At 37.8% G+C, this 26850-nt stretch overlaps 4 protein-coding genes across 5 annotated transcripts; 2 read left to right on the top strand and 2 right to left on the bottom strand.

Moving 5' to 3' along the window:
- Window positions 1–1510: 1510 nt before the first annotated feature.
- Window positions 1511–6158, bottom strand: LOC122279394. Its single transcript, XM_043090028.1, has 4 exons — window positions 5752–6158; window positions 3412–4036; window positions 2691–2970; window positions 1511–1825 (listed from the first exon to the last, which is right to left on the bottom strand). The coding sequence occupies exons 1-4, from the start codon at window positions 5864–5866 to the stop codon at window positions 1775–1777; spliced, it is 1071 nt and encodes a 356-aa protein (XP_042945962.1). The 5' UTR covers window positions 5867–6158; the 3' UTR covers window positions 1511–1774.
- A 7480-nt stretch (window positions 6159–13638) lies between these two features.
- On the top strand, window positions 13639–16835 carry LOC122279073 (bZIP transcription factor 17-like). Its single transcript, XM_043089397.1, has 2 exons — window positions 13639–15610; window positions 16263–16835. Exons 1-2 carry the CDS (start codon window positions 13768–13770, stop codon window positions 16706–16708), a joined length of 2289 nt encoding a protein of 762 aa, XP_042945331.1. The 5' UTR covers window positions 13639–13767; the 3' UTR covers window positions 16709–16835.
- Window positions 16836–17707: 872 nt separating this feature from the next.
- Window positions 17708–21087, bottom strand: LOC122279075 (psbP domain-containing protein 6, chloroplastic). Its single transcript, XM_043089398.1, has 3 exons — window positions 20722–21087; window positions 19202–19518; window positions 17708–18038 (listed from the first exon to the last, which is right to left on the bottom strand). Exons 1-3 carry the CDS (start codon window positions 21017–21019, stop codon window positions 17868–17870), a joined length of 786 nt encoding a protein of 261 aa, XP_042945332.1. The 5' UTR covers window positions 21020–21087; the 3' UTR covers window positions 17708–17867.
- Window positions 21088–22014: 927 nt separating this feature from the next.
- Window positions 22015–25710, top strand: LOC122278134 (exocyst complex component SEC15A-like). Of its 2 annotated transcripts, none has more exons than XM_043088235.1 (2): window positions 22015–22321; window positions 23173–25710. In XM_043088235.1, exon 2 carries the CDS (start codon window positions 23177–23179, stop codon window positions 25544–25546), a length of 2370 nt encoding a protein of 789 aa, XP_042944169.1. In that variant the 5' UTR covers window positions 22015–22321; window positions 23173–23176; the 3' UTR covers window positions 25547–25710. The 2 variants fall into 2 exon arrangements, with proteins under 2 accessions (XP_042944169.1, XP_042944168.1); XM_043088234.1 differs by having other exon boundaries at window positions 22016–22321; window positions 23149–25710.
- Window positions 25711–26850: the final 1140 nt, after the last annotated feature.

A 26850-nucleotide genomic window follows, 5' to 3' on the forward strand; every position in this document is an offset into this window, starting at 1 on the left:
TTGCTGATGTGAACTCAAATAAGAAGTAAAAGGCATGCTTTTGTTTTTTTTCTTTTGGTGTTGGGGCGGGGTGGGGGGCGCCGTGGGAAGGAGTTTTGGTACTGGAAGGAGTATTGGATGGTACCAAAAAGATCCACCTCACAATTTTTTGTTTTTGGCTTCCTTTTGAGTGCAGAAAATGCAAGAAATAGCTGTCCGAAATCTTATTTTCACACCAGAAGAAACGTAGAGGAATCAGGAAAATGAAAGGCAGATGAGAAACAGCGAAATGTAAGATTCTCCGCTTTGAGAAAATGATATTTGAACCCAGTAATAATGTCGAAGGCACTCCAATAATAGATAACAGACGGGAGTTGGGACTTTTACATTTGCAATGATGGTTATTTTGGCACGTCTCTGCTTGTAGCACGCATGTGTTACATGCGCCCCATCAAAGTTGTGGTATTTTTATTTTATTTTCTTATATTTATTTTTTTGAAGTGAGCCCTTTCATCTCTTATACTTCTACGCTCTGGTATGGAGCACACATATAATTAGGTTCTGTTTGGTAAACAAAAATTTTTATCTCAAATTTAAAATTTTTATCTTATCATTACAATTTTTCTAAATTTTCATACAAAATATAATAAATAATTTAATTTTTTTTTAACTTTTTAAAATTTTAAAACAATAATAATATTAAAATATAATATTTTAATATTTTACCTTAAATTTAAAATTTTAATAAACAATTTTCAAGCTGGTGGAAGACACCCTGGAGGATCTCACCTAATAATTGTGCACTGAAGGACAAGTACTTTTTTATCATGAAAGGAAGAGTTCCGATCATTTTTTGTTTTGTGGCTTTCAGACTTCAAAAGGCTTGATTTGCATCTTTCTTTTTCCTGACATCTGCAGTTCAGAGGATGAATTCTTTTTCCCTGATCACCAGCTCATCATCCCTGTGACAATAGAAATTAGAAAGGAAAGCACTGGTCCCGGGTATGTTAATATCCTAAAAGAATTCTAATTAAAAATTAAAAAATAATTATAAAGTCCAAGAAACTCACCCTCCCTAATAAGTTAATAATGCGATGTGATATCTCATCCACTATTTTGGAATTTGATACATATTACAACGAAGCTTATCCCACTGATTTACCACTATTTTAGTATCAGGAACCATGCAACATTACAAATTCTGCAACTGCTAACTTGGGTTCTGCTCATATTTAATTGGTCAGCCACTTGGATCAACTAACTGATCTGAGAAAATTTATGTTTAGTCTTGAATGCTGCGATTGGTCTATTATCAAACCTCCCATGTTACATTATTGCCTTCATTTTAGGAGTCAACAAACTCAAGATGCAACTTAAGCTGTCGGTACACAAACTCTCCGAGCGTCAACTGAATACAATATTTGTCACTTCCTAACCATTATAAGACTGTTGGGCATAATTTGAACATAAACTGATCACAAGATTTGGAACTTCCTAAGCAACAATGTCTCTCTCCCCAACAATCAAGAAAGACATCAAAAAATATTAATTGAAGAGCACCAAATGAAATGCGTGGCTCCACTACAAAAGGATAATCGTTTTATAGTAAAACCATTGCAACCACTACCAATATTATAATCCAAAATTTTGAAAAATAAAAGAAAAAGAAACAAGCTACAAATTGCAAAAGAGGTCCGTAACAGTCTTAAAATCCATAAACCTAATAGCGAAGCACTCTAAAAGTATAATGAGGTCTGTATGTGGTCAGCCAGGGCAATCGCCACATAATTGGCACTCAATGATTCTGTGAATATTCAAAGGTCAGTGGCTGCTGACAGAGTGGAGCCTGCAAAGTTATTAAAAAAAAAAAAGGTAAATCAGAGTTGAAAGACATTGAGCAATAAGCACATAATCACTTGTGCATGCATAGAAACTATGAAACACAGATACCTCCAACTTGGAAAGTAAATAAGGAGAACAGCATGTGCGAGCCAGTCCAATCAGAATCCCTTAAAAGTAGCCTCCAACAAATCAAGAGAACTCAACTCCACTGTTTTCTATTCAGAATTGGTATCAATAAACCCAATCCGTAGTTTTGTAAACACGGGTTTTGACAGCATTCTCACCATAAATGACAGGGCATGTGAACACTAGTTAAACATAACTTTTAGAATACATAGTCGATTAACATGGTCCGCCAACCTTTTTGTAAGCAACCCAATTTTTATTAGTCCTAATGCACTAGCTATTATCTATCTCTATTTTTATTTGTGTGACACGACCATTTATATGAAAATTGCAAAGTAAGCACGATGATCATATCAGGGCAGAAGCTAATTGCATATCACAAACACACTTTTGAAAATAACCTAAAAAAAGTGCATACATACACCAACTATTTTCCACCAATTCTTGCCACTCATAATCACATCAACACTTGATATTAAATTACTAATGCATTTTGAGTTAAAAACAGATCATTTCAATAACAAAGCCATGACGTGATAACTGGAAATTTCCATAGAGAATAAGATCATGTAGAACTCAACAGTCCGTACAAGATATACTTGTGGCAGTTATCAGAAAACCAGATAGACCCATAAACCTTAGTCCTAACAAACCAAGATATACAATTGAGCACCACAACTAATGCATCCTCTTTATAGTCCTAAAATCTTAATGAATAAGAGTATCAAGGGACTGTGGTCTACCTGGAAAACAGCTTGTCTAAATGGCTCATATGACTGTGCATACATCATTACAGCACTCGGCCACTGCATCATGTACGCAGCATCTCCAGATGCCTGATTCGATCCCATGGCACAAAAAGGGCTCACAACAGCGTTTGTAGGAGGCCTGTAGTTGAGTGTCCTTGGCATCTGACCCAACTGAGAAAAACCAGTATCATACTGCACAAATGGATGTTGGCCCTTTTGCATATTGAAAGGCACTAAGTTATAGTTTTGATTGGCTGGAAGGTTTCTAACGTACCTGCATCAGTACGAGAGAGAATTTCACAATAGAGGAATGCATGTTGGACAACAAAGACGGAAAGAAAGCACCAAAATAGATATCATAAAAGCTAGGATTGGACTCGAAGAAGACAACAGGAGACATAACAAAACATCCTGTATATGGACTCTGCAAAATTTCGGATCATCTCATAACCAAATCACTAAGCCCCAAAATACAGGGGAGGGGGGCCAACACGCTAGACAGAAAGGGCAAAAACTTGAAAATAAAATTCTTGCAAAGGCAGAGATTGAGTAAGGTCTGCATCCAGGCTAGTACTGTAAAAGGTCTGCAGCAACGGTGTAACTCAGATGTACAACACAGCCAAAACGGCTAAGACAGCTATGTCCTTCCTACATAAACATTCATAATCTAAATGGCTTCATGATCCCAAACCCAATAGAAAAAACAGTACCATACCTCTCATAACTCCGATCATAGTCTGGATCAGTACGATCCTTTTCCCTGTCTCTAAAAATGGCAACTCGAGAAGAAGAACCAGCATCCTTGACATAAGTGTTCTTTTCTAGATAAATCGTAGAGTTCCTGCTACCTTCAGTCTCATCCTTGCTCAAAAAAATATTTTTCCCATCAGTTGGGATCTGAGAGAATGTATCATCTGAGTCGGGACTGCTAGGACACCTGAAGATGCGGGCCCGTGCCCTGTCATACTCCTCCTTCCTCTCTTCCACACTTCTCACAGGACTTCGTTTGAGTCCAACATCATTAGCTCCATTTGCAGATGCTCTGTTTGGCCTAAGCCGGATGGCAATTTTAATCTTCTCAGATTTATCATTTTCTGGCTGATTTGCAGGTATTTCAGATAAACAGACAGCAGGGTATCTGCTTTCTCCTATTTTCCTCACCAAAATTCGATTTCCCTGACCATCTAAGCCAATATCCTGAGCCATAGTTCGCAGGCCATAGTGTTGAGCAACACGATGTGCAGCGAGTCGAAGGTAGGAAGTAGGAAAATGTGGGAACTCAAATTGCTGTTGATCAGGAATGCTCAGAAACCTCTGGATATCGAGTTCCATTCGTAAAACTGAAACAGAAAGATAGTGTAACAAACTTCATTTTTATAAATAAAACTAAAAATAAAAAAGAAAATAAATTACCATGAAAATAAAAATCAAGAGTCTCAACAAAAATCTCTTAAAGAGAACAACAAACAAGCTCGGTAGATATAATAAAATACAGTAGAAGATTCAGCTAATTTAAAATCATGATTTATCCGTAGCCACTCATTCAAGAACATCGTCATTCACGAGCAACATAGATTTATCAATCCACAAGTGAAATGATGGCCCAATCTGACTTATATCTAGGATCTATTTTTTCCTTGCCAAAATTAAATCCAAAGCTACATCAGAGCAGAAATTAAATAATTGCCACGCCTATAGTCACAATATGTGAAGCACCATTAAAGGAATATCATGGCTTCAATCAGGGTGTCAGAACTTAAAAAGTTAACTAAACAAGTCAGTAATACATCAATATTTGCAGAAAAAATCTACTTGCAATATGTATCAGGAGTCAAATAAAAACACACACTATATGTGAATTTGTATTACATCAGAACCGCCAATGGTTCTCTACTGGGATCTTAACAGCCAAGGACAAAATTCCAGAGCCATTTCTGCATAACCCATTGACTACTCAGTAACAGAAGGTAACCACAACAAGATTATCTATATATAATTTTCATTCCAGATTTAGTTCATTAAAATTAGATATCTTTCAAGCTTGCTTAATTTTATGTGTTGGGATGAAGATAAATTGTTCTTTTTTAATTGTACGATGAAGATGCATTTAGAACCATGCCAATACAAGGTTTACTTAATAAGTCAATTGTCAGGACAAAGTTTGGCCAAGCCAATATGATGCATGGACAAATGGCCCACCAATTTCTATCATAACTTGACAAAAAAAATGAGTGACTAGGCCAGTAACAACTAGATTCCACCAGACTAGAACACTGATCTTTCACATCCTACTAAGACTGGCAAAATAAATTCTAAAATACAAGTTCCATATATTCGGAATTGGAATCAACTCCTTCAATTATATCACAGTTTAACAAAGGCTACAAAGCACAATCCGTTTAAGAGATACTAGCAGCATTCATTTACTATATAGATCATAAAAATTGATTGTATTAAATGTTTTTTTAAGGGATTGTATTAAATGTTTTTTTTTAGGGATTGTATTAAATGTACGAGGCATGAGTACGAATTAACATCTTATATTCATTATGCAGTGAGTCTAGAACAGAATTACTCAATAGAAGTATAAAAGATAAGTTTAACCCAAAGCTCCACTGAACTGAGTCAACTGACCCTCATACACCACCTATTTCCTACATTGAGCATATACTTTCAAATCCCACAAACCAATTTCGCATAAAACCATAAACAAACAGATTGATAGTCTTATTCTCTATCGTTTTGCATTAGTTTTTTCCAGCTACAAAGCAAAAGGTAACCCCCAAATCAAACCCATATCAGAAAAAAAAATCACAAACCCAACAGAACTAGATCCAATTACCATCGACCCAAACCTTAAACCCAATCCTACCCAATCAAAACAACCAAGACCCATAAACCCCAAGGCCAAATTTTTTGTAAAAATGATAATCAGAAACCAAGGAATTATAGAACACCCAGCACCCATAAACGCCGGAACCAAATTCGGGTTTGCAAGATGAGATTTGGGACAACGTAAAAAAATACGATTTTAAATTAAAAGAAAAGTACCGACCGGTGAGACGGTGACGAGGGTTATGGAGAGCCTCAACCAGGAAGGGGTCCACCATTGACTCCTTATCTTTGAGCCCAACAAGGCCGCCACTGGTAGCAGAGGCGTCCATGGCCATGACGTCTCTCTGTCCAAAACCTCTCCAAAAAGATTCCTCTTCTCCTTCTTCAAGAGAAGAAGAAGGAAAAGGTTATAGCCTTCGAAGCATTCAGGAAGAGAGGAAGGAAACCTTTCCTTTCTTATCCCACCAACGAAGAAAGAAGGATGGAAGGCAAAGGAGAAGATTTTTATGTGCCCAAATCTTCTTCTTCGTCGATATGAAAACCCATAAGACAAAAAGTCATCCCAATATTATCTTTTCTTTACTTTTTCAGCAGCCGCAGCTCTATCCTGCTTTTACATTATTCGTTTACGGTACGATTTGTTTCTCTACGGTTGTGGCACGGAGGACTGTATCATGGAATATTCGCCAATGTACGTACAACACGGGATCCCCATTTATCACTCAGGGGACTGCTACGTTTATCGCTGTGGCTCTCGCTACGTTATTTTATTTATTTATTTTTATTTTTATTTTTTTCATCATTTTTTACACTTTTAAATATTTTTAAAAATTAAAAAAAATTATAATATTGTTAAATAATAATTTCTTAATTACTAAAAAAACAAAAAAATAAAAATAAACGGCAAGCTCCAGCGAGATATCTAACATTTTCCTTATCACTCATCATGATCTTCGGTCCCATGCTCGGTAAGCCCATTCGAAATTCTATGATTTTATTCCGCAGGATTATAATTAAAAGAGTTCTATGTCACCCATGCATTTTTTCTTCTCTAATTTATGGATATGATTAGTTAAAATAATTATTTTATATTAAAATTTTGATATAATCATTTATATTAATAAAATGTATAAATAATTCGTAAAAATAATTGTAAATAACTTAAAATTTGGGATTAAGTTTTTTTTTTCATTTTTTAATTATCATTCTCACACTATTAATTAATGCAAATGATTATAAAATTATTCATTTTCATTTATTTATATTCTAAACATTTCGTAACATGTAAAGAGATAATGGTTAAGAGAATGATACATAACATTTTTCTTTTTTATATATATATATATATATATTTGTCTCAAACTATTAACATATATGGAATTAAATTTAGATTTGCCAAACATTCTATTGTTGCTAGAATGGATGTTTACATCGTCTATCGAGTTGGACCTAGCTTATTGCAAGAGGCCTAGAGGCTAAAGCATAATCAGTTCACGAGGCAAAATAAGGGGAAGGAGGCCCAAGGTTTGATGGGAGAAAAGTAGACGTAAAATGATGAGATGTCGACATTTCTGACATTGCTCTGCGCATGGGGTTGGGGCCACACTGCTCTTAAGGAGATATATGAAACGCATATAAGAATCATGATAAGGCCCCTATCCTTGATAAAGTGCACGATACAAACATCTGTCATTAACATAACGCATGAAAGGTGGTTGCACTCACCAACTTGCTACAATAACGTTGCCCAGGCAGGACCTTATTAAAGACAACAACATGGTGTCTAGCACGGAAGACTAGGGGTGCTACCCGCACCATACGGTGCGGGGTAGCCCCCCCCCCCGGCCCCTCGCCCCCGCATGGGGCGGATGGGGAAAATCCACCCCGTCCCCCGCCACCGGTGTGCGGGGGCGGGGTACCCCGTCCCGCATGACGGGGTACGGGGTGGGGGGCCAGTCCGTCCGGCCCCCCGCACCCCCCTTCTGGGCCTTGGGCCCAGAGGCAATTTCTGGGCCAAAAATGGCCCAGACGCAATTTCTGGGCCATTTTGGGCCCAGAAATCTCAGCAATGGGCCATTTTGGGCCCATAAAATTATAGGTAAAAAAGAAAAAAAAATTTTCTTCCGAAATTTAAAAGAAAAAAAAAGTGTTATGTCTAAGAGTCTAATACGTAATAAACTAATAATAATAACTAAGCTATTACAAAATTGAAAGGCTAAACAATTACAAAATTACAAACATAAAAGTGTCCAAAGGACATTGTATCAACATTACAAATTTTAGCATACAAAATTTTTACAAATCATTAAAAATTGATCATTCTAAAGAGGCTTGTCAGCTGTGGCTTGTCTTTGAGTCAAGAGGTGTGACAGTTGGGGCGGCCCGGGCTTGAACACATTTTTATGTTGTAGAGGTGCTAGACGTCTCATGTGTTACTACAAAAATTAATATTAAAATTAATAACGATGAAATGGAATTGAATATAAAAAAATTAAAATAATAAAATAAAAAATAATTACCAGGTGGTCCAAATCCAGACTGATCACCACCCTCATCGGTCTCCTTAAAATCTAAAATATCCGGAACATGAATATCCTTTCCTATCGTCCAACTCTGTGTGTATATCAATGCCTCTACAGTTGTAGGAGACAATGAACTACGGAAAGGATCCAATATACGACCTCCGGTACTAAAGGCTGATTCTGAGGCAACGGTGCTAATAGGGATAGCCAAAATACAGCGGGCAATCTCAGAAATGATGGGATATTTCTTTGAGGCATTCTTCCACCATCCTAATATATCGAAATGATCATCATCATCTTGGACCATATCTGCTGACAAATAGTTGTCTAACTCAGAAACGACCTCCGTAGATTGATGGACTAGTGTGGGATTCTGTGCGAGGGTCTTAGTCCACGGCATTCTGCGTTTCTTTGTAGGAGGCCCGGTCACGATGTCTGTAGAAGGAGTTGGGGTCGGTGTATGTGTCTTCGATGTAGTACCACCCTTAATTGCCATAAACTCGTCATACAATTTTTTCAGGGTATCTCGGGCCAATTCACCAATAATGTCAGTCCATACCTGATCGTGAACAAGTCCCAACCCATATAACAAGCCTGAAACTTTCAGACGGGGATCAAGAATAACAGCCACATATAAGAAAATATTCATTCTAGTCAAATCTCCCCAATACTTGTCATATTTTAGCATCTTGGAACTTGCCATCCCCCTCATCCTTTCATTGGAACCCCTACGCATATCTTCTAATTCTTTTTTTACCCTACATATTTGTTGACAAAACCCATGGGATGTAGGGTACAAAGAACCAGATATATTCAACGTGACATCATAAAATAATCCAAGAAAATCAACGAAAGTAGAAACTACCACCCAATCATCATCATTAGTCTTTCGTGATCCCCCGTGCTCATCAAAGTATTTGACATATTGGATGTCTTCATCACCCAATAATTGAAAGGCTGCCTTATATTCCTGGGCCGCCTCCAACATCAAGAAGGTTGAGTTCCATCTGGTAGGAACATCAGTACAAAGACCCTTCTTCGATGTTATGCCCGCAGCCTTTGCAGCAACTTTGAATTTCTCCAATCTTGAAGGAGAAGACCTCACCCATTTCACAGCCATTCTAACTCGGGCAACCGAGTCATCAACATCTTTCAACCCCTCAGTCACAATTAAATTCAAAATATGTGCAGCACATCTAACATGCAAGTATTCACCACCCAAGAATGTCTTATTTGCATCTTTAAGATAATTCTTTAGATATCCCAATGCGACATCATTAGATGACGCATTATCAACTGACACAGACAAAACCTTTTCCAACCCCCACTCCTTTATTGCGGCCTCCAATGCCTTCCCAATCGTCTCACCCTTATGATCAGTTATTTGACAAAATTTAATAATCTTTTTGTGCAGAACCCAATCAGTATCAACAAAATGCACAGTCAACGACATGTAATTCATATTTTGGATAGAAGTCCAAGTATTGGTAGTGAGGCAAACTACCAAACCCGCGAGTTGGCCCCTCAAAACATCTTTATCACGAAGGTACATCTTCTTAATATCCTTTGCTAAGGTGTGACGAGAAGGAAGTACAAATCTGGGTTCCAACTCTTGGACAAATTCTTGGAACCCTTTACCCTCCACAAACTGAAAAGGCAGCTCGTCCATGATAATCATACGAGCTAACTTCTTTCTACACTCATCGGGGTTATACTTCATATACCCCTTCAATGTTGGCCCCCCGGCCCCACTACTCCCATCAGACATTTTAATATCTAGTCTAGATTGGCCCTTCTCTACTAAAGATTTTAATATTGGACTCTTCTTGCATTGTTCCTCTAGATGGACCTTCAGCTGGGATGTACCATGTTTCCTATAGTGACATCCATACAGTTTCCCACAGTGATTACATTTAGCTTGTGGGTTGTTGGGGTCCCCACCCTCTAGTTTGGTAAAGTGTTGCCAAACTATAGATACAGGTTTCTTGCCCTATGTGGGCTTCGGAGCAGGGCAAGGTGTACTCGTTATAGAGGTAGGAGTAGGGTTAGTTTCTGGGGTAGGGGTGTTGGCTGGGGAAGGCGAGCTATCACTGAAATCCGAAAACATTCCTGATTTTCCAACAAAAAAAAAAAAAAAAAAATCAAACTACAATCCAACACAATCAGCAAAAAGTACATTCATAACTATTATTGATGTATTAAGTACTTTTAATTATCTAATAGTTATAATTATTTAAAACTTTTAAATAAAACAAAAACTGCTTGATAATATGCTTCATAGTTTTGTTCTCTCATTTTTACTTTTCATATATTTAATTTTATAAAATTCAATTCTTAATAGTTACTGACATTAATATTAGTATATTGGTATATTTTTAAATTTTTTAAAATCTTGAAAGATGTTTAAAAAATATGAAAATGAGATATATGATAAAAAAAAATAGTTTATTTACCACATGACAAAAGAAATAATAATTTATGACAGAAAAATATATATTTTTCCGAAATTTACTATCTTACTAAAAAAACTATCTTATTAAATTTTCACTTTAATAAGAAAATTTATTTTAAATATTATAATATTTAGATTTTTTAATTTTTGTCCAATCATTTATCTCTATTCCAACATCTAAAAAATATAAAAATAAAATGCAACTCTGATAAAAATACATTTAAAACTTTTCAATTAGAATATATAAACTTTGTGACTTTTTTTTTTAATAAAAATTTAATTTTGATTTAGGGGTTTCAACCCCTAAATCAAATTAGGGTTTCGGATTGGAACCCCAATCCAAAACCCTAAATTGATTTAGGTTTCAACCCCTAAATCAAATTAGGGTTTCGGATTGGAACCCCAATCCGAAACCCTAAATTGATAGGGTTTTCAACCCCTAATACAAAATTAGGGTTTCAGATTGGAACCCCAATCCGAAACCCTAAATTGATAGGGGTTTCAACCCCTAATACAAAATTAGGGTTTCGGATTGGAACCCCAATCCGAAACCCTAAATTGATTTAGGTTTCAACCCCTAATACAAAATTAGGGTTTCGGATTGGGGTTCCTATCCGAAACCCTAATTTGATTTAGGGGTTTCAACCCCTAAATCAAATTAGGGTTTCGGATAGGAACCCCAATCCGAAACTCTAAATTGATTTAGGTTTCAACCCCTAAATCAAAATTAGGGTTTCGGATTGGAACCCCAATCCGAAACCCTAACCCCTAAATCAATTTAGGGGTCCGAATCACAATGAAATTAACAAAAAAAAAAAAAAAAAACAATCCATTCAATCGGGAATCCAAACAATCACACAATCCAAAGACATCCACAGCACACAATCCAAACAATCCCATCCTCCATCTCCGATTCAACCCCATCCTACCTCCAATCTCCGATCAAAACTAAAAATAAAATAAAAAATAATAATCAAACGGAGAAAATCAAAAGGGGAGGAGAAATGTTACCGTGCGGCGTGCGGCGTGTGTCCGGCCTCGTGCGTCGTGCGAGAGAGAGGGATGATGGAATACGTGCGGCGGCCGGACTGGTTGCCGGTGGGAGGAGGGAACACCGAATGGATTAGACCGAAGGGGGTGAAGCCGTGAAGGGACTCGGGAGGGGAGGGGAGGGTCGAGGGGAGGGGAGGGGAATCAGGGGATCGGGGGGGGGGAGGTTGGGTTATGGGTTAATGCCTTTAGAGAAACGGCGCCGTTTTGTGGTGGACAAAACGGCGCCGTTTCTCTTATATAACTTATATATATATATAATATATAATATTATATATTTATATTAAATATATATAGATGCGGGGCGGGGGAAACACGGACCGGGGGGGGGTCCGTTTCCGTCCCCCGCCTCCGCTGGGGGTTGGGATACGGGCCGGGGCCCCCCGCCCCGGCCCCTACGGTGCGGGGCGCCCCGCCCCGCCCTATGCGGGGGCGGGGCGAACGGGGCGGGGCAGCGGGTTCCGGGGCCCCGCTGCCCACCCCTACGGAAGACAGGCATCTCTAACACTGAGGCAATATAAAAGTCAAGCATTAGGTTAGAGTTACTCTCTTATGTTTTCTCATATACAAAAATTCTCTCTAAAAAGCATTAGTCTAACTTAGACGTTAGAGGTGTTTTATCAACTTTGAACCCCCATTTTTATTGTGTTGTAGGTAATCGAGCCCGATGATTAATGTGCGAAACACGTCATTAACAATTGCATTTGAATTGCTAGATTTGGATATTTAAGATATGAATTATTTGTTATATATATTAAGATTTAGATTTGGAGTAGATTTTAACATTACAAATTACATTTGAAAAAATGGAATTTGGGCCTTACTAGACTTTAACAAACCCAATGGACCTCATCTTGTAAATTTAGAATATTATATAAGGTTTGGTTTGGTTTCACAAGCATTTCAAATCATTTTATCTCAATATTTAACCATCATTCGAACACAAATATTTTTCAATTTCAAATTTTTAATCTAATCATTATTTACTCATTAAAAATTTTCCAAACTTATAAATAAAACACAACAAATAATTTAACTTTTTTAAATTACAAAATAAAAATTATATTAAAAAATTATATTTTGACCCTCTTTTAACTTTACAATTTTTTTGTTTAATTTTTTCTTTCCCATTTATCAAAAACCCATAAAATATCTTAATTAAAAACACTTTAATATTATTAATAAATTATTTTATTATTTATAGATTTTCATTTCATCTATACAAGCAGGCAGATGAAGTAAGCATTACAGAATGATATTACCGATCAGGTCGCATTGTATTGAACAACAAAACCACACCAACTGGCCCGGCCCATGCCTTTGCATGCGAGTCATGCCGCCTTCATCATAAATCAAGCTTACACCATATAGTGAAAGGTCAATGCAAGACGTTTTTTTAAGCCCAAGCCCATATCGAATTCTCTTTTTTTGAAAGGAAACCCATATTGAATTCAAACACGTAAACTCTTTCCCTTGATTTTCGAAAATATTTAAAACGACCTTTCGAAGGAATTATAAAAAACTCACAAATGGTATTTTTTTTTAGAAGTTTAAAAATTATATATAAAAAATCAACAAATCTATTTATCTATTTTTTCACCATCTTCTTATCAGCTCATAATGTGATTTTAACTGATTAGTTTATAAATAAAATATAATAAATAATCTTAAATTATCTAATTTCATATTACGAAATAATAAAAATTAAAATGACGATTAATATTATTCATAAAAAATACTTAAAAGGAAAACAAGTATTGTTTAGAAACGTGTGCTTTTTTAATTTAAAAATTTGGATTTTATTATACTAAATATAGGAATATAATTAAATCACGTGTGCAGAATCCATTTCTAATTATAGAAAGTTGACAGGACACCTAATGTTTAGGATAACATAGATATGGGACAAACTTAAGTTATTAAATTCATCACAATAAATCATATAAATTATCGAACCCATCTTCTTTTAAAATAATAATTGTTTTTTTAATATAATATATATATATATATATATATATATATATATATAGAAGTAGATTAGGCGCGTTATGTCACGCCCGATGCACTCACTTGGGGAGGACCATTGAGTAGGGTCGGGACAATTTCCACTTTGTCAAGTAGCATGGAGACTTCCAGGTAGGAGAAGAGAAGACCCCAAAGAATACGGGTCTCTGAGAGTCTGAAACCCTCTTCGTTCCGAAAAATCCTAATAATGGCTGACCTTGACTTTCAGAGTTTCTCGTCTGCATCCGATTCCCTTCCAATTCCACCTCTTGATTCTATGTTCACCACTGAGGAAAACAACAACGTCATGAGCTCCGAGACATACCTGTCGGATCTGGGGATGGAGTTGGGGTTGAATGAGTATGCAGATTTCGATTTCACATTTGACGATCTGGAAGATCTCTACCTTCCCTCTGAAACCGAACAAATCCTCATCTCCGACGGTATTGATGCGCTTCAACTGCCCAGTTCTGCCCCTGTTCAACCAGTTCAGCTCTCGAATTCTTCATCGCAGGACTCGGGCGCTTCCGGAATATCCGGAGATCGGGGCTCCGAAGTTGCTAGATTCCTGAATTTTTCAGCGTCTAAGTCTGACCGCTGCGGCCTCGAGTCTTCTCCTCGTGTTGTTTCTGATAATTTCGGTGCTGAGAACTCCAGTGTCGATAGGCTTTTGAATGTTCAGTCTCTAGACTCTGGCGGTTGCGACCACGAGTTCTCGGGTGGCTCGGTATCTTCGCAGGGTTCAGGTTACCGCCCTCCTTCGCCCGACGTGATTGTCGTCGATCAGAAGATTAAGGTGGAGGAGGACGATAGGGGGTCGAAAAATTGCTCGTCGAAGAGGAAGAAACATCAGAACGAAGGGAACGCCAAGGATTCGAGGACCACAAAGTACCTGAGGTCGTTGGATAATGCTGATTTCAATGGGACGGCGAATGACGGGGAAGAGAAGAAGAAGAAGACGAGGCTGATGAGGAACCGCGAGAGTGCGCAGCTGTCGAGGCAGAGGAAGAAGCACTACGTGGAGGATCTGGAGGATAAGTTGAGGTCTATGCATTCCAGTGTTTCCGAACTGAATTGTAAGTTATCTTTTATTATGGCTGAGAATGCCACTTTGCGCCAGCAATTGAGTGGTGGCGCCCATGTTGGAATGGGTGCTCCGCAATCGGGAATGTTCCTCCATCCCGTGATGGCGCCTGTGGGTTATCCCTGGGTGCCATATCCGCCCTATGTGGTGAAACCGCCAGGGTCTCAGGTTCCGATACCGAGACTGAAACCAAAGCAGCCCGTATCGGCGCTAAAGACGAAGAAGTCAGAGACTAAGAAGAGTGAGGTGAAAACTAAGAAGGTTGCGAGTATTAGTTTTCTGGGTTTATTGTTTTTTATCTTGCTCTTTGGTGGGCTGGTTCCTTTTTTGAATGTTAGATATGGAGAAGTGGGGGGCAAAGTTCCTGGAGGATTGGGCTATGTTAATTATAGGTTCTTTGGTCATCACCGTGGTAGGGTTTTGAGTGTCAACACAGATTCGAATGGATCTGTGGAAAGCATGGCAGTCGGATTTTCTAGTGGGGAATTTGATACTTATAACAGAGTAACTTATGAGAGAGGTCGCATACAAGGGAATGAGTGGGAACTTGAACGGAAAGGACAGCGACCACAGCCTTTACCAGGTTCAGATGAATCTGTTCATCTCGATAACGTTAGCGAGCCTCTTGTTGCTTCTTTGTATGTGCCGAGGAATGATAAGCTTGTGAAGATTGATGGCAACTTGATAATTTATTCTGTTCTGGCCAGTGAGAAAGCTATGGCATTTCAAGATACATTCAGAAAGAAGAATAATAGAGAAACGGGTTTAGCAATTCCTGGAGATTTGGCTCCTGCATTGGCAATTCCTGAAGTTGGAGGGAATAGAGGGAGACAATCTCATTCGTATAGAAATCCTACTGCAGGACAGAAGGCTCTTGCCTCCGGTTCTACTGATACTTTGAAAGACCATTTGAAGCCGACTGCTGCAGATGGCAAACTACAACAATGGTTCCGTGAAGGCCTTGCAGGTAATAATTGTGTTCTCAGTTTGCCTATCGTCCTAGACCCTTTATGTATGTATTTAGCATGGTGGTGCATGGCTGATATGTTGCATGCTTCAGGAAAAATTTCGTGACTATTGTTTTCCCCTAAGCAATATTAATTATATTACCCGATCAGTGATGGGCTTGGTTTAGATCACCTTTTGTCTGGATTCTCTTTGCATTCCTAGCCGCTGTAACAAGTGTGCATCTGGATTCTAATCTAGGGTCAACATCTTTATCCAGTCAGTGCAAACCTTTGAGACACGTGAATTGAGACCCTCTAGTCTAAATGGGTGATGTTCTCCAGCTGCCATGTGCCATATAGGGAAGCTCAATTGGAGCTCTAGTTTGATTTCAGGAGAACATTTCTCATCACGTCTTACTAAATTTGGTTCGTTGCAGGCAAATCATTAATTTTAGCCTCCCTTTCTTTTGAAAAATTATTTACCCGGTTAAGGTTATATTGGTTTTCATTTCTGGTGTTTTTGTGCTGGGTTGATGGTTGACATTTGTTTTCAAGTTTCTCGTGGCGCATGTTGTTTCAATTAAAACTGGTTTTGGACTGGCCATTGGCAGCCCGTTGTGCTTGGCAATAATTGAACATCTTGTTAAGTGCTTGCTATTTTTCCTTTAACAGGGCCAATGTTGAGTTCTGGCATGTGCACCGAGGTGTTCCAGTTTGATGTCTCGCCAGCTTCCACTGCAGGGGCTGTAGTTCCGGCATCCTCAGTTTCCAATGTTCCTGCAGAGCAGCAGTGGAATGCTACTCATGTTAACAGGGGGCGGAATAGAAGGATACTTAACAGTTTTCCAGCACCCTTGGCAGGATCCAATTCTAACTTTACTGAAGAGCAGAATGGAAAAAAATCACAGAAGGAAGGTTTTCAAGGCAATAAATCTACTTCACCTATGATAGTTTCTGTGCTTGTTGATCCCAGACAGGGCAGTGACGGTGAAGTTGATGGCATGATCAAACCAAAGTCTCTTTCTCGAATTTTTGTCGTCATGCTTTTGGACAGCGTAAAGTATGTCACTTACTCGTGTGTGCTTCCACGAGCTGTTCCTCATATAATGACAACTTGAAAGTGGATATTATAGCTTTTGGAGATACGGAACGCTGGTCCAATCCAACTCCAGCTCCCAGTTTTGTATATAACAGAATAATTAGCAGCATCTATAGCAAAAGTTCTACTCGGAATTCAATACTTTACTAACCTCGACTTGTTATGTTATACGGTAGTGTTCTTACGTTGAGATTCAGTACCTTACCGTTTTACTTTGTCTTCTATATGAATTTGTGTGTTCTCTCTCCAGTGTGTCCCAAGGTACCATTTTCAAGGAGGCATATTTATCATTTCTAGATGGATAGATAGTTAGTCGGCATGCATCGGAGTTCGGAAGTCACGTCCAGTTACTGAGGAGTTATTTCGTGTTATTAAAAAAGCAGGAGGAAATGACTTGAGAAAGAAGAAAAATGGAGAATATGGTGTAGAATCGTAGATCCTGACCAGTCATCCTTTGTTTCTAGCGCAGAAACTAATTTAAGAAATCTCCACCTATCAATATGCAAATTACTCGTCTTGCATGGCTTCTTTCAAGACCTTTGGAAAATGTGTATACTTAGTATACACGTTCCTTTCTATAATTGTAAAAAATGTTTGGGTAAATGATTCTCTGATTTATTAAAAATATTTGAGTCCACAAATTACGGAGGAACTTAATCGGATGGAAACCTTTCTGTTCCTTGGAACTTTGATCCTAGGCTCCTAGCAACTTGCTCGTGAATTTGGCACAAGTTGTACATGTTGGGAACTGGTTTCTTCTAGCTTCAAACCATGTCTCTAGGTAGAACTACGAAAGTTTGGATCATATAATATAGTACAACGAATGTAACAAGCAGAGTTACTTGGCAGTCAAGATTCCCAGAATTCCTTCTACAAAGGGTATACGCCACGCCATTTTGAACTTTGATTAAAGCATTCGGCCAAAACTAGAACGAGATACTTGTAATATGTTTGCGAAATGGTTATATATCTGTGTGCGTGTGTGCGCACGTGTAAACTCAATCCTCCACATAAACACTGATCAAATGCTACAGTTCCATCTAAAGTTTTAATTTTTCATACAGGAGAAGTGGGTTGGAGACCAAATCAAGAACCAAAAATATCAAAAATTGATGAAATGTTTCCCGGTTCAGTGATGTTGCACATGTAAAAGTCAAGTAAACAAATCAAGGACAAAGCTACACCTGAAAGGAATCAAGCATGGCTTTCAGAATTTTCGCAGAAGTTTGCCACTGTTTATCACTTGCACTTGCTACAAATAAGACAACAGTGTTTCCCTTTGCTGTTGCCTTTGCAAGATTGTGTGAACCCGTCAAGGCAAAAGGAGTTTCAAGCTCGTATTTGTAATACTGTAAACAAAATAATAAGAAAAGTTAAGATTATGACCAATGTAGAACAAGAAGACGAGTAGTAAAAGCAAGATGGATAATACTAACAAAAGAAAACAAAAAAGCAAGATGGGTAATCAAAGAAAAATCAACATCTGTATATAGGCATATGTACCCAAATGTGTGTATGCCTGCGGGCGTCTGTTTATATTTAAACATATGGATACACTTAAAAGGTATTAAAGTACTACTCTTTTCTAATTCACTAATATTCCACAATCAATTTTCACACAAAAAACTAGACAAAAGATCTAAGGGTTGTTGGATAAATTGCACATCATTTAAGAAGCAATCCATGCCGACATATGTCATCATGATTAAATATGAAACCGAGACATACACTTCCAAATTCCTCAAAAACAAAATTATATCGTAGTGAATCACCCTTCCCCATAACCGATCACTCTCCAGATAACATCATAAATATTATTCTAGCTTTTGATACTCTCCAGCCAACATGCACTGAAGACTCTAGAGAAGTTCAAAACCGTCTTCTTCAAAACTCTATTCCTTTGGGCAGCCTCGGTAGACCTTAATGAGCTTAACTTTCATGATTTCCTTATTTCTAACTCCCCTTCTAGATAGGTATACTTTTCGTATACTTCCCATGTATTTGGATTGTGCTTTCAAATGGCATCTTATTACTTAAAAAAACATGCACTGAAGACTAAACTTATCACATTCTTGCCCACATATATGTGATAACAAGAATGCAATAGGCTTCATGCATAAGCAAACTTCACAGAATATGAATATGAAGCAACAGTGTCAATGTTGTTGCATTTATCTGTTGTAATATTTGAACAGCATGGAATGATAGAATGGTGATGATTTTGTTTCCATTGCCACTTATAAAAAATTATTTGTTTCCGCTGCCCTACTTTGAGCATTAATTTCATCATGATCTCTGATTCTCATATAGCATCTCCTAACACCAGAAAAAAAAATCCTGATTCAATTCCTCTGCTTTTGTGCAACCAAATCATACAATGTAGCCTATTTCTGTTTTTTTTCCCCTTCTTTTAAGCAAAAAGAAAAGGGTGGGAACATGAGTCTAAAAGACAACATGAGAAATTACGAAAGTAAATCTTTTCTGGTAAGCCTTATAGTAATAAGAATTGTACCGTCTGATCACCACCCTTTTCAACTGATGTCTCGAGGAGTTCATCTGGGTCATATGTATTACCAGTAACAAAAGGGCCAAGAGAAGCAATCAACTTCTCAGGGCTCCCAATATCTTCAATTGATGCATTGGGTTTGTTGGTCAGGCGTATCAAAGGTGAAGCTACTACCTGGATTTTTCCCTGTTTCTCATCTTCAAATTTCACCTCCACCCAAGGCTCTGCACATTTTGGTTGGCAGTAATTACCAGATAATATGTTTGCCACTCGTGTCTGTTTCCAAGTTGGAGGGAGGATAAACTGGTAGGGTTGCACATTTCCTGCAAAGAACTAAATCTCAAGTATCATTAGCATATATAAAAGAAACAGAATAATTGGGAAAAAGAGTTGCTTGAGAAAAGTTGGACATGATATTGAAGTAGCAAAAAAAGAATGAATTGTATCGTTAGAAACTTATCACTACAACAACATTTGATACGCAAAATATCATGTAAAGTCTTTTGTAAATGATTGATCACGTATTTGGTCAACTTATTTATAGTTTTCAAGTACTAACTGAGAGAAAACTCGAGTTTAAGTCAGTTGATGGCAGTGCAAGTGACAACAACCAAAACAAGCAAGGCATCAACTTGGTGGCAACGTCAGAGGCCGTAGCAAGCTGACACATAACAGCGATAGTAGTAATGGTGATAGTGATAACAATTGAGTGACTATGACCAGCGTAATAAGCACAATTATAACAGTTCATGAAAGGGATGGTGTCAATGGGTGGCCACTGTGATGGTAGTGGTGATTGGTCAAAAATGGTGTTGGCCCTGGAATCTATAGCAGTATTGTTCTGGCGACCATGATTGTCGACTGAGGTGGCAATAGATGCATGGCTGATACAAAATTGTAGTGGATCAATTGATGATGGAAGCCAAGGGTGTCGGCCAAATGCTGGAATTGGTAATTGCTTATGAAGCACAAGGGCGCCCAGCAATTTCCGTCAAAACCACGCTATTAACCAAACTACCAGCAAGGGGCCTATAGTTTCCCTGATTATTGCTAGTGGTGCTAATAATTTTTTTTTTTGTCGGGGAACCTCTCCAAGGTAGGACCCTTTGAACGGTCCCACCCCTGCAGAATAAACCCTGGTCCCGTGCACCACACCCTCGGAAGGTGGTGCTAATAAAATTATCGAGTATCAGAATAGCGATCAACATACATGCCGGGGGGACATCTTCGCTTACCGATTTTGACATTTATGAGGCAATGAACTACTTATTGAAGAAGAGACAACAGACACAGACTCACAAAATTAGGTCGCCGGAGAGAACGATACACCCCAACTCAATTTCCTAATTAATAGGACCCTTCTGCCATTAAGGTAATGAATTAGACAGTAAAATATCAGCGTGAATAACTAAAAAGCATCAACCCTTCTTTCTAACCCCAATGCAGCCTCCGAGCACTAAATTTCAAATAAGCAAATTTAAGTACGATGAATGCCCAAAGAAAAAAAGAATGAATGAATCGTGTACCTGCGCGAAGAGCGGGGGTGTCTCTGGGAGAGGCTTTGAAGAGTACGAAGGAAGGGTCGGAAGGCGAAGGAGGGAGGTAGGAGCCAACCTCAATCTCTTTAGCCGCGGAAGGAGGAGGCCGCTTCAAGTCGAGAAGAGGAAGCAGAGAAATAGCCTTCAAGAAGTCTCTTCTGAGAGAGGGTTGGTTAATCTGCTTCAGAGGCAAGGGGGCTGAGGCTTTGTGCTTGTGCGTGGCTTTGAGCGGAGATTTTGAGGTCAAGAATATCGGGTAGAGTGCAGCTGTAGAGGCAGTCGCCATTTTCGAGACGACGAGATATAGGGAGTTTTGAGAGGCGTGTGATTGGATTTGGCGCAATACGGCCCCATCGGTCTTCATCTTATCCATGTTGCATGGATGGTACGTAAATATTATAATATTTAATATTATTTATAAATAATATAATTTTAGTTTTAAATATAATAAATTTTATATGTTTTTATTTCTATTAGTTAGTTTTCTAAAATATTGGAGACAAATAATTAAGGGAATTGTATCAATTGATTTTCTATATATTTAGGATTTCTATATATTATTATTCCATTTAAAAACATATTATACTCTCAATTTTTTGAAGAATAATGCTATATACAATCGTAAAGTATATAAGCGTTGTGTAGTCGCTTTGAAAAGGAGTGATATCTATTATTAAAAAATTGTTATTATTTTCAAGTAAGTCCCGTATTTATTCAATTTTTTCAAAATAATTAAGCGATATTTGCATATTCACGACTGTAAGTATCATTTTTTCGTCATGTATCTTCCTCCAAATCGAATAATGGGATGGAAGCAAAAAATTGTAGGAAATCTCAATCCCAATTTATCAAGATTTTTCACACTACCTAAACCGATACAATACATCCAAACTAACATGCATATATATGTATTTTGAATTGTTACATATTGAAAGAGTGAACTATGCCAATTTTGATAGCTAAAAAATGAGATAAGTTAATATATAATGATATTCATTTATATAGGTATATATAATTCAGCTTTGAAGCTATTAGATAAGTCATGAATGTTTTCACATACCGCATTAAATTATGTTACTGTATATATTTATTTTTATAAAATAAATTATAGATTATAAGTATTTCTGTTGATATTTAATGGTTTTAACTCCTTGAATTGAGGCCAAAGTTGTCCAACGGTGATGCCCTGGCAACCCAACCAGTCCAATTGGACATCCTTGTTTAGGCAGAGGTGGTTCGTTTTAGCTCGTTTGGTAGATGAGATATAATCATTACAATAGGCTGCGTACACATAAGCTCGGCTTTGCGTCCTGGAAGTCTAAAAACAAGGCGTAGAATTAGCAAAAAATACCCGCTTTTGAAAACTTTGTGGCAACACGGCAGAGGACTCGGACAAACAGAAGTGATCCGGGAAAACAAAAAAAATCCGGAAGTGGGATATAAAATGCGACAAATTTAGACGCAGTGAGAGTGAGAAAATCCCACTGAATAGCGAGACAGGGAAGGGAAAGGTTTGTGCAAAGCATGTCATTTCCTTGTTAGTTTCGTGGAGGACCTTCAGATGCTGTAGCAGCTTCCATATCCATCGGTGAGTCCCTGTCATGATCGTAGCTTTCCTTTCACTGAATGTTATTTGGGCTTCTCATGGTTTTCGTTTTCCGTTTCATTATTTGCTTGCTCCACCCATTTCGTCGGTGGGTGAAGATTTTTGCATTGCTTCTTGTTTTTGTCGCCTTTGTTGATGGTGGGTGGCCTAAAGGAGCACATATTGCCATTTTGTTGATATTTCTTTCTTGTTATGCTTTTAGTGATTACCTATTTTCGATTGATTTGTTTGGTATAAGACATTTGTAAATTCCCATTTCAAGAAAGCTTCACATTCTATTCAAAATATTGTTCTTTTTTCTTTCTCGTTCTCTTTCCATTTACCCCCCCTATGAGCCTGACCCCCCTTTCACAGCCACGCCTATACTCGACGCTGGCTCCAAACAGTATAACTTAGGTTAGGAGAATTCTCGAAACTGTAATGTGGTAGCTCATTCTTCTTAATAAGGAGAACATGATTTTGTTTGTGGAATTGGACCTCCCGAGCGAGGGGGTGGTGGTGGTGTATGGAATCTTAGGGTGAACATGATTTGTATAGATGCATTATCTTATGAAATCTTGGGATTTTGAGTATCCCCCTGGGGATAACTTTCCACATCTCCTGGGTATACTAACTTTTTAAAAAATAAAAAAAATAAAGAAGCTCATTTAAATATTTGCTGGCATTGAACTTTCAACCCGTTATATATGACGTTTGAATGGTTTAGGATATCTACACGGGTAATGGAAAAAGTTCTCCAAGGCTTTGGGAAAGCTAACAGAAAAAATTGTGTGTATCTTTGATATCTTTATGCCCCTATTCATTTTTAGGTTTTGGTTTCTGGGCCTGATCAGAAAAATGGATGCAAAACAAAAGAGGAGAGCTGCCACAGAAAATGGGGATGCAGGGGAGGACTTGGTCCTTGCAACTTTGATTGGGAATGGGGATGATCTGGGCCCTCTTGTTAGGCATGCGCTTGAGATGGGACGGCCCGAAGGGCTCCTTCACCAGCTAAAGACTGTTGTGAAGAAGAAGGAAGTTGAAATAGAGGAGCTCTGCAAGACCCACTACGAGGAATTCATTCTTGCTGTTGATGAACTTCGTGGCGTGCTGGTTGATGCAGAAGAATTGAAAGGTGAACTTTCAAGTGATAATTTTAAACTACAAGAGGTTGGCAGTGCTCTTTTAATCAAACTCGAGGAGCTTCTTGAATCTTTTTCGATCAAAAAGAATGTGACTGAAGCTATCAAAATGTCTAAGAGATGTGTGCTGGTGTTGGATCTTTGTGCCAAATGTAACAATCATATTTCTGAAAGCCAGTTTTACTCTGCATTAAAAACTGTGGATCTGATTGAAAAGAATTACTTGCATACTATTCCTGTCAAGGCACTGAGAATGGTGATTGAGAAAAGAATTCCAGTGATAAAATTGCACATTGAAAAGAAAGTGTGTAGTCAATTTAATGAATGGTTAGTTCACATAAGGAGTTCTGCGAAGAATATTGGACAGACGGCAATAGGTCATGCTGCATCAGCTCGCCAGAGGGATGAGGAAATGCTGGAACGCCAGAGGAAAGCTGAGGAACAGAGTGTTTTTAGTTTAGGAGATTTTGCGTATATGTTAGATGTTGAAGCAATTGATGAAGGTTCTGTATTGAAGTTTGATCTGACACCCCTATATCGGGCTTATCACATTCACACTTGCCTTGGTGTCCAAGAGCAGTTCCGTGAATATTATTATAAGAATCGAGTATTGCAGCTCAGTTCAGACTTGCAAATATCTTCAGCACAACCTTTTGTTGAGACTTATCAGACATTTTTGGCCCAAATTGCTGGTTACTTCATAGTGGAGGATTGTGTCCTGAGGACTGCTGGGGGGCTGTTGTCAGCTGATCAGGTTGAGACAATGTGGGAAATTGCTATAGCTAAAATGACATCAGTGTTGGAGGAACAATTCTCTTACATGGATTCTGCGACCCACCACCTCCTGGTGAAGGATTATGTCACTCTTCTAGGGTCTACTCTTAGACAATATGGGTATGAAGTTGGCCCACTTGTTGAGGTTCTTGACAGGGGCCGAGACAAATACCATGAGCTTCTTTTGAAAGAGTGTCGTCTACAAATTGTTAATATTCTTGCCAACGATACCTATGAGCAGATGGTAATGAAAAAGGATACTGACTATGAGAATAACGTTTTGGCGTATAATCTGCAGAACTTGGACATAATGCCAGCTTTTCCATATATTGCACCATTCTCCTCCATGGTACCTGATGCCTGCCGCACTGTAAGATCATTCATTAAAGGGTCTGTTGATTACCTGTCTCACGGGGTGCATTCTAATTTTTATGATGTTGTGAAGAAATATGTGGACAAACTTTTGATTGACGTTTTAAATGAAGCAATACTGAATACAATTAGCAGTGGCACCATTGGCGTGTCTCAGGCCATGCAGATTACTGCAAATATATCTGTTCTCGAAAGAGCTTGTGACTTTTTTCTTCGACATGCAGCCCGACTATGTGGTATCCCGGCGCGAACAGTTGAGAGGCCTCATGCCAGTTTAACTGCCAAGGTGGTTCTGAAAACTTCAAGGGATGAAGCCTATATTTCTTTGCTGAATTTGGTGAACACCAAGTTGAACGAGTTTATGACACTAACAGAAAGTATCAATTGGACTTCAGAGGAAATAGCCCAGAATGGGAATGAGAATATGAATGAAGTGATCATTTACCTTGACACTCTTTTGTCCACAGCGCAGCAAATTTTACCCATGGATGCTCTCTTCAAGGTTGGGAGTGGAGCTCTTGAGCATATATCCAACTCAATAGTCGCAGCTTTTCTTAGTGATAATGTCAAGAGGTTCAATGCGAATGCTGTTATGGGTATTAACAATGATCTAAAGATGCTAGAATCTTTTGCAGATGAGAGGTTCCATAGCACTGGCTTGAGTGAAATATACAAGGATGGTAGTTTTAGGCGCTGTTTAATAGAAGCACGGCAATTGATAAATCTTTTATTGAGCAGTCAGCCAGAGAACTTCATGAATCCAGTGATAAGGCAGAAAAACTATAGCACACTGGATTATAAAATGGTGGCCAACATCTGCGATAAATTCAAAGATTCTCCAGATGGGATCTTTGGAAGCCTTTCCAGCAGGAATACAAAGCAAAGTTCTCGGAAGAAATCCTTGGACGTGCTGAAGAAAAGACTGAAGGACTTCAACTGATAAGGCTTAAATTATATATTTGCACCAGAATTAGGATTCTTTCCCTTGCGAATATAAACTTTTGTATTGCTCTTGTTAATGTTCAGAATGAGTAAGATTCTTTAATTTTCCTTGTGATTTGTATTCATATAATAGAATTTGCTCACATTCCCCTTCCTGATCAACTTAATAATGTCATGTAAAAATTTAGTGCTTCTATCTTTTATGCTTGCTTTTTCCAAGAAATGCAGGGGGTCAACTGATGTGGGAAAAACCATTTTAAGAGTACTCGGTTAGGTTCTCAATCAATTCTGCATCGACAACCATATCTATATGATACCTAAAATTAGACTAGCATGTTTTCACCATGTAAAGGAATAAAACCCTCTGGTTTTCTGGTTTTCTGGATTCTTGGAACACCTCTTTCACCCTTAAAAACTTGTATCGGTTTTCACCACATATCCTTGATAATTGCATCGTTATACATGTACTGTGAGGACTAATCTCGAACATATAGACAGTTCGATCTACTCATCAACCCCAACCCATGTCATGTATACTGTTGATCATCGATCCGAGGCATGCACATGACTTAGTAGTCGTGACAGTACCTTAAGCCATCTTTAACTTTGAATCACTTGCGTTCATCCTTAAATGATTAAATAATTTTTATTAATAACCCAAAAGAACAAAGATACATATAAAAATGAGAAATTTTTTACCTATAAAAACATGCCATAAAAGTAAATCTATAAATTGGTATGGCTTGATACAATACGTTAGATTGTAAAATTATTTTTATTCTAGTTTTTTTTAATTATAAAATAGATTTAATCTGTCATATGAAACTATACTAATTTATGAGTTTATTTTTATAGAATCTCTTTATCACTATAGCACTTCTTCAAAGGTAAATCATGTGATACCAGTACAACACCAAAATGACAATTGACAGCAACACATACATGATTGATATCATATAGAATTTGTAACGAGAAATGATTTTGTAGTCATGGAGTGTACAAATATGGCGTAATCAATTTGAAAAAGGTGAATAAATATAATGCCAGAAAAAGAAAAAAAACTAATTTTTTAATATTGGAGTACCCTACTCTTTTTTAAAAAGATTATGTAATTTTTACACATTCTACAACTGTATGTAATATTACTTATTTATAACACATGTGACAAAGCATAGAAGAGTGGATAGATACGTTCAGATTACATATACGGTACGATTTCTAAAATATTACTATCAGAAAAATAAAATTATACAAATATATACCACACATTAATCACACACTTAAGTGACTTAACAGTCCATG

The sequence above is a fragment of the Carya illinoinensis genome, chromosome 10 (assembly GCF_018687715.1).
Source record: "Carya illinoinensis cultivar Pawnee chromosome 10, C.illinoinensisPawnee_v1, whole genome shotgun sequence".
NCBI classification, from domain to species: domain Eukaryota; kingdom Viridiplantae; phylum Streptophyta; class Magnoliopsida; order Fagales; family Juglandaceae; genus Carya; species Carya illinoinensis.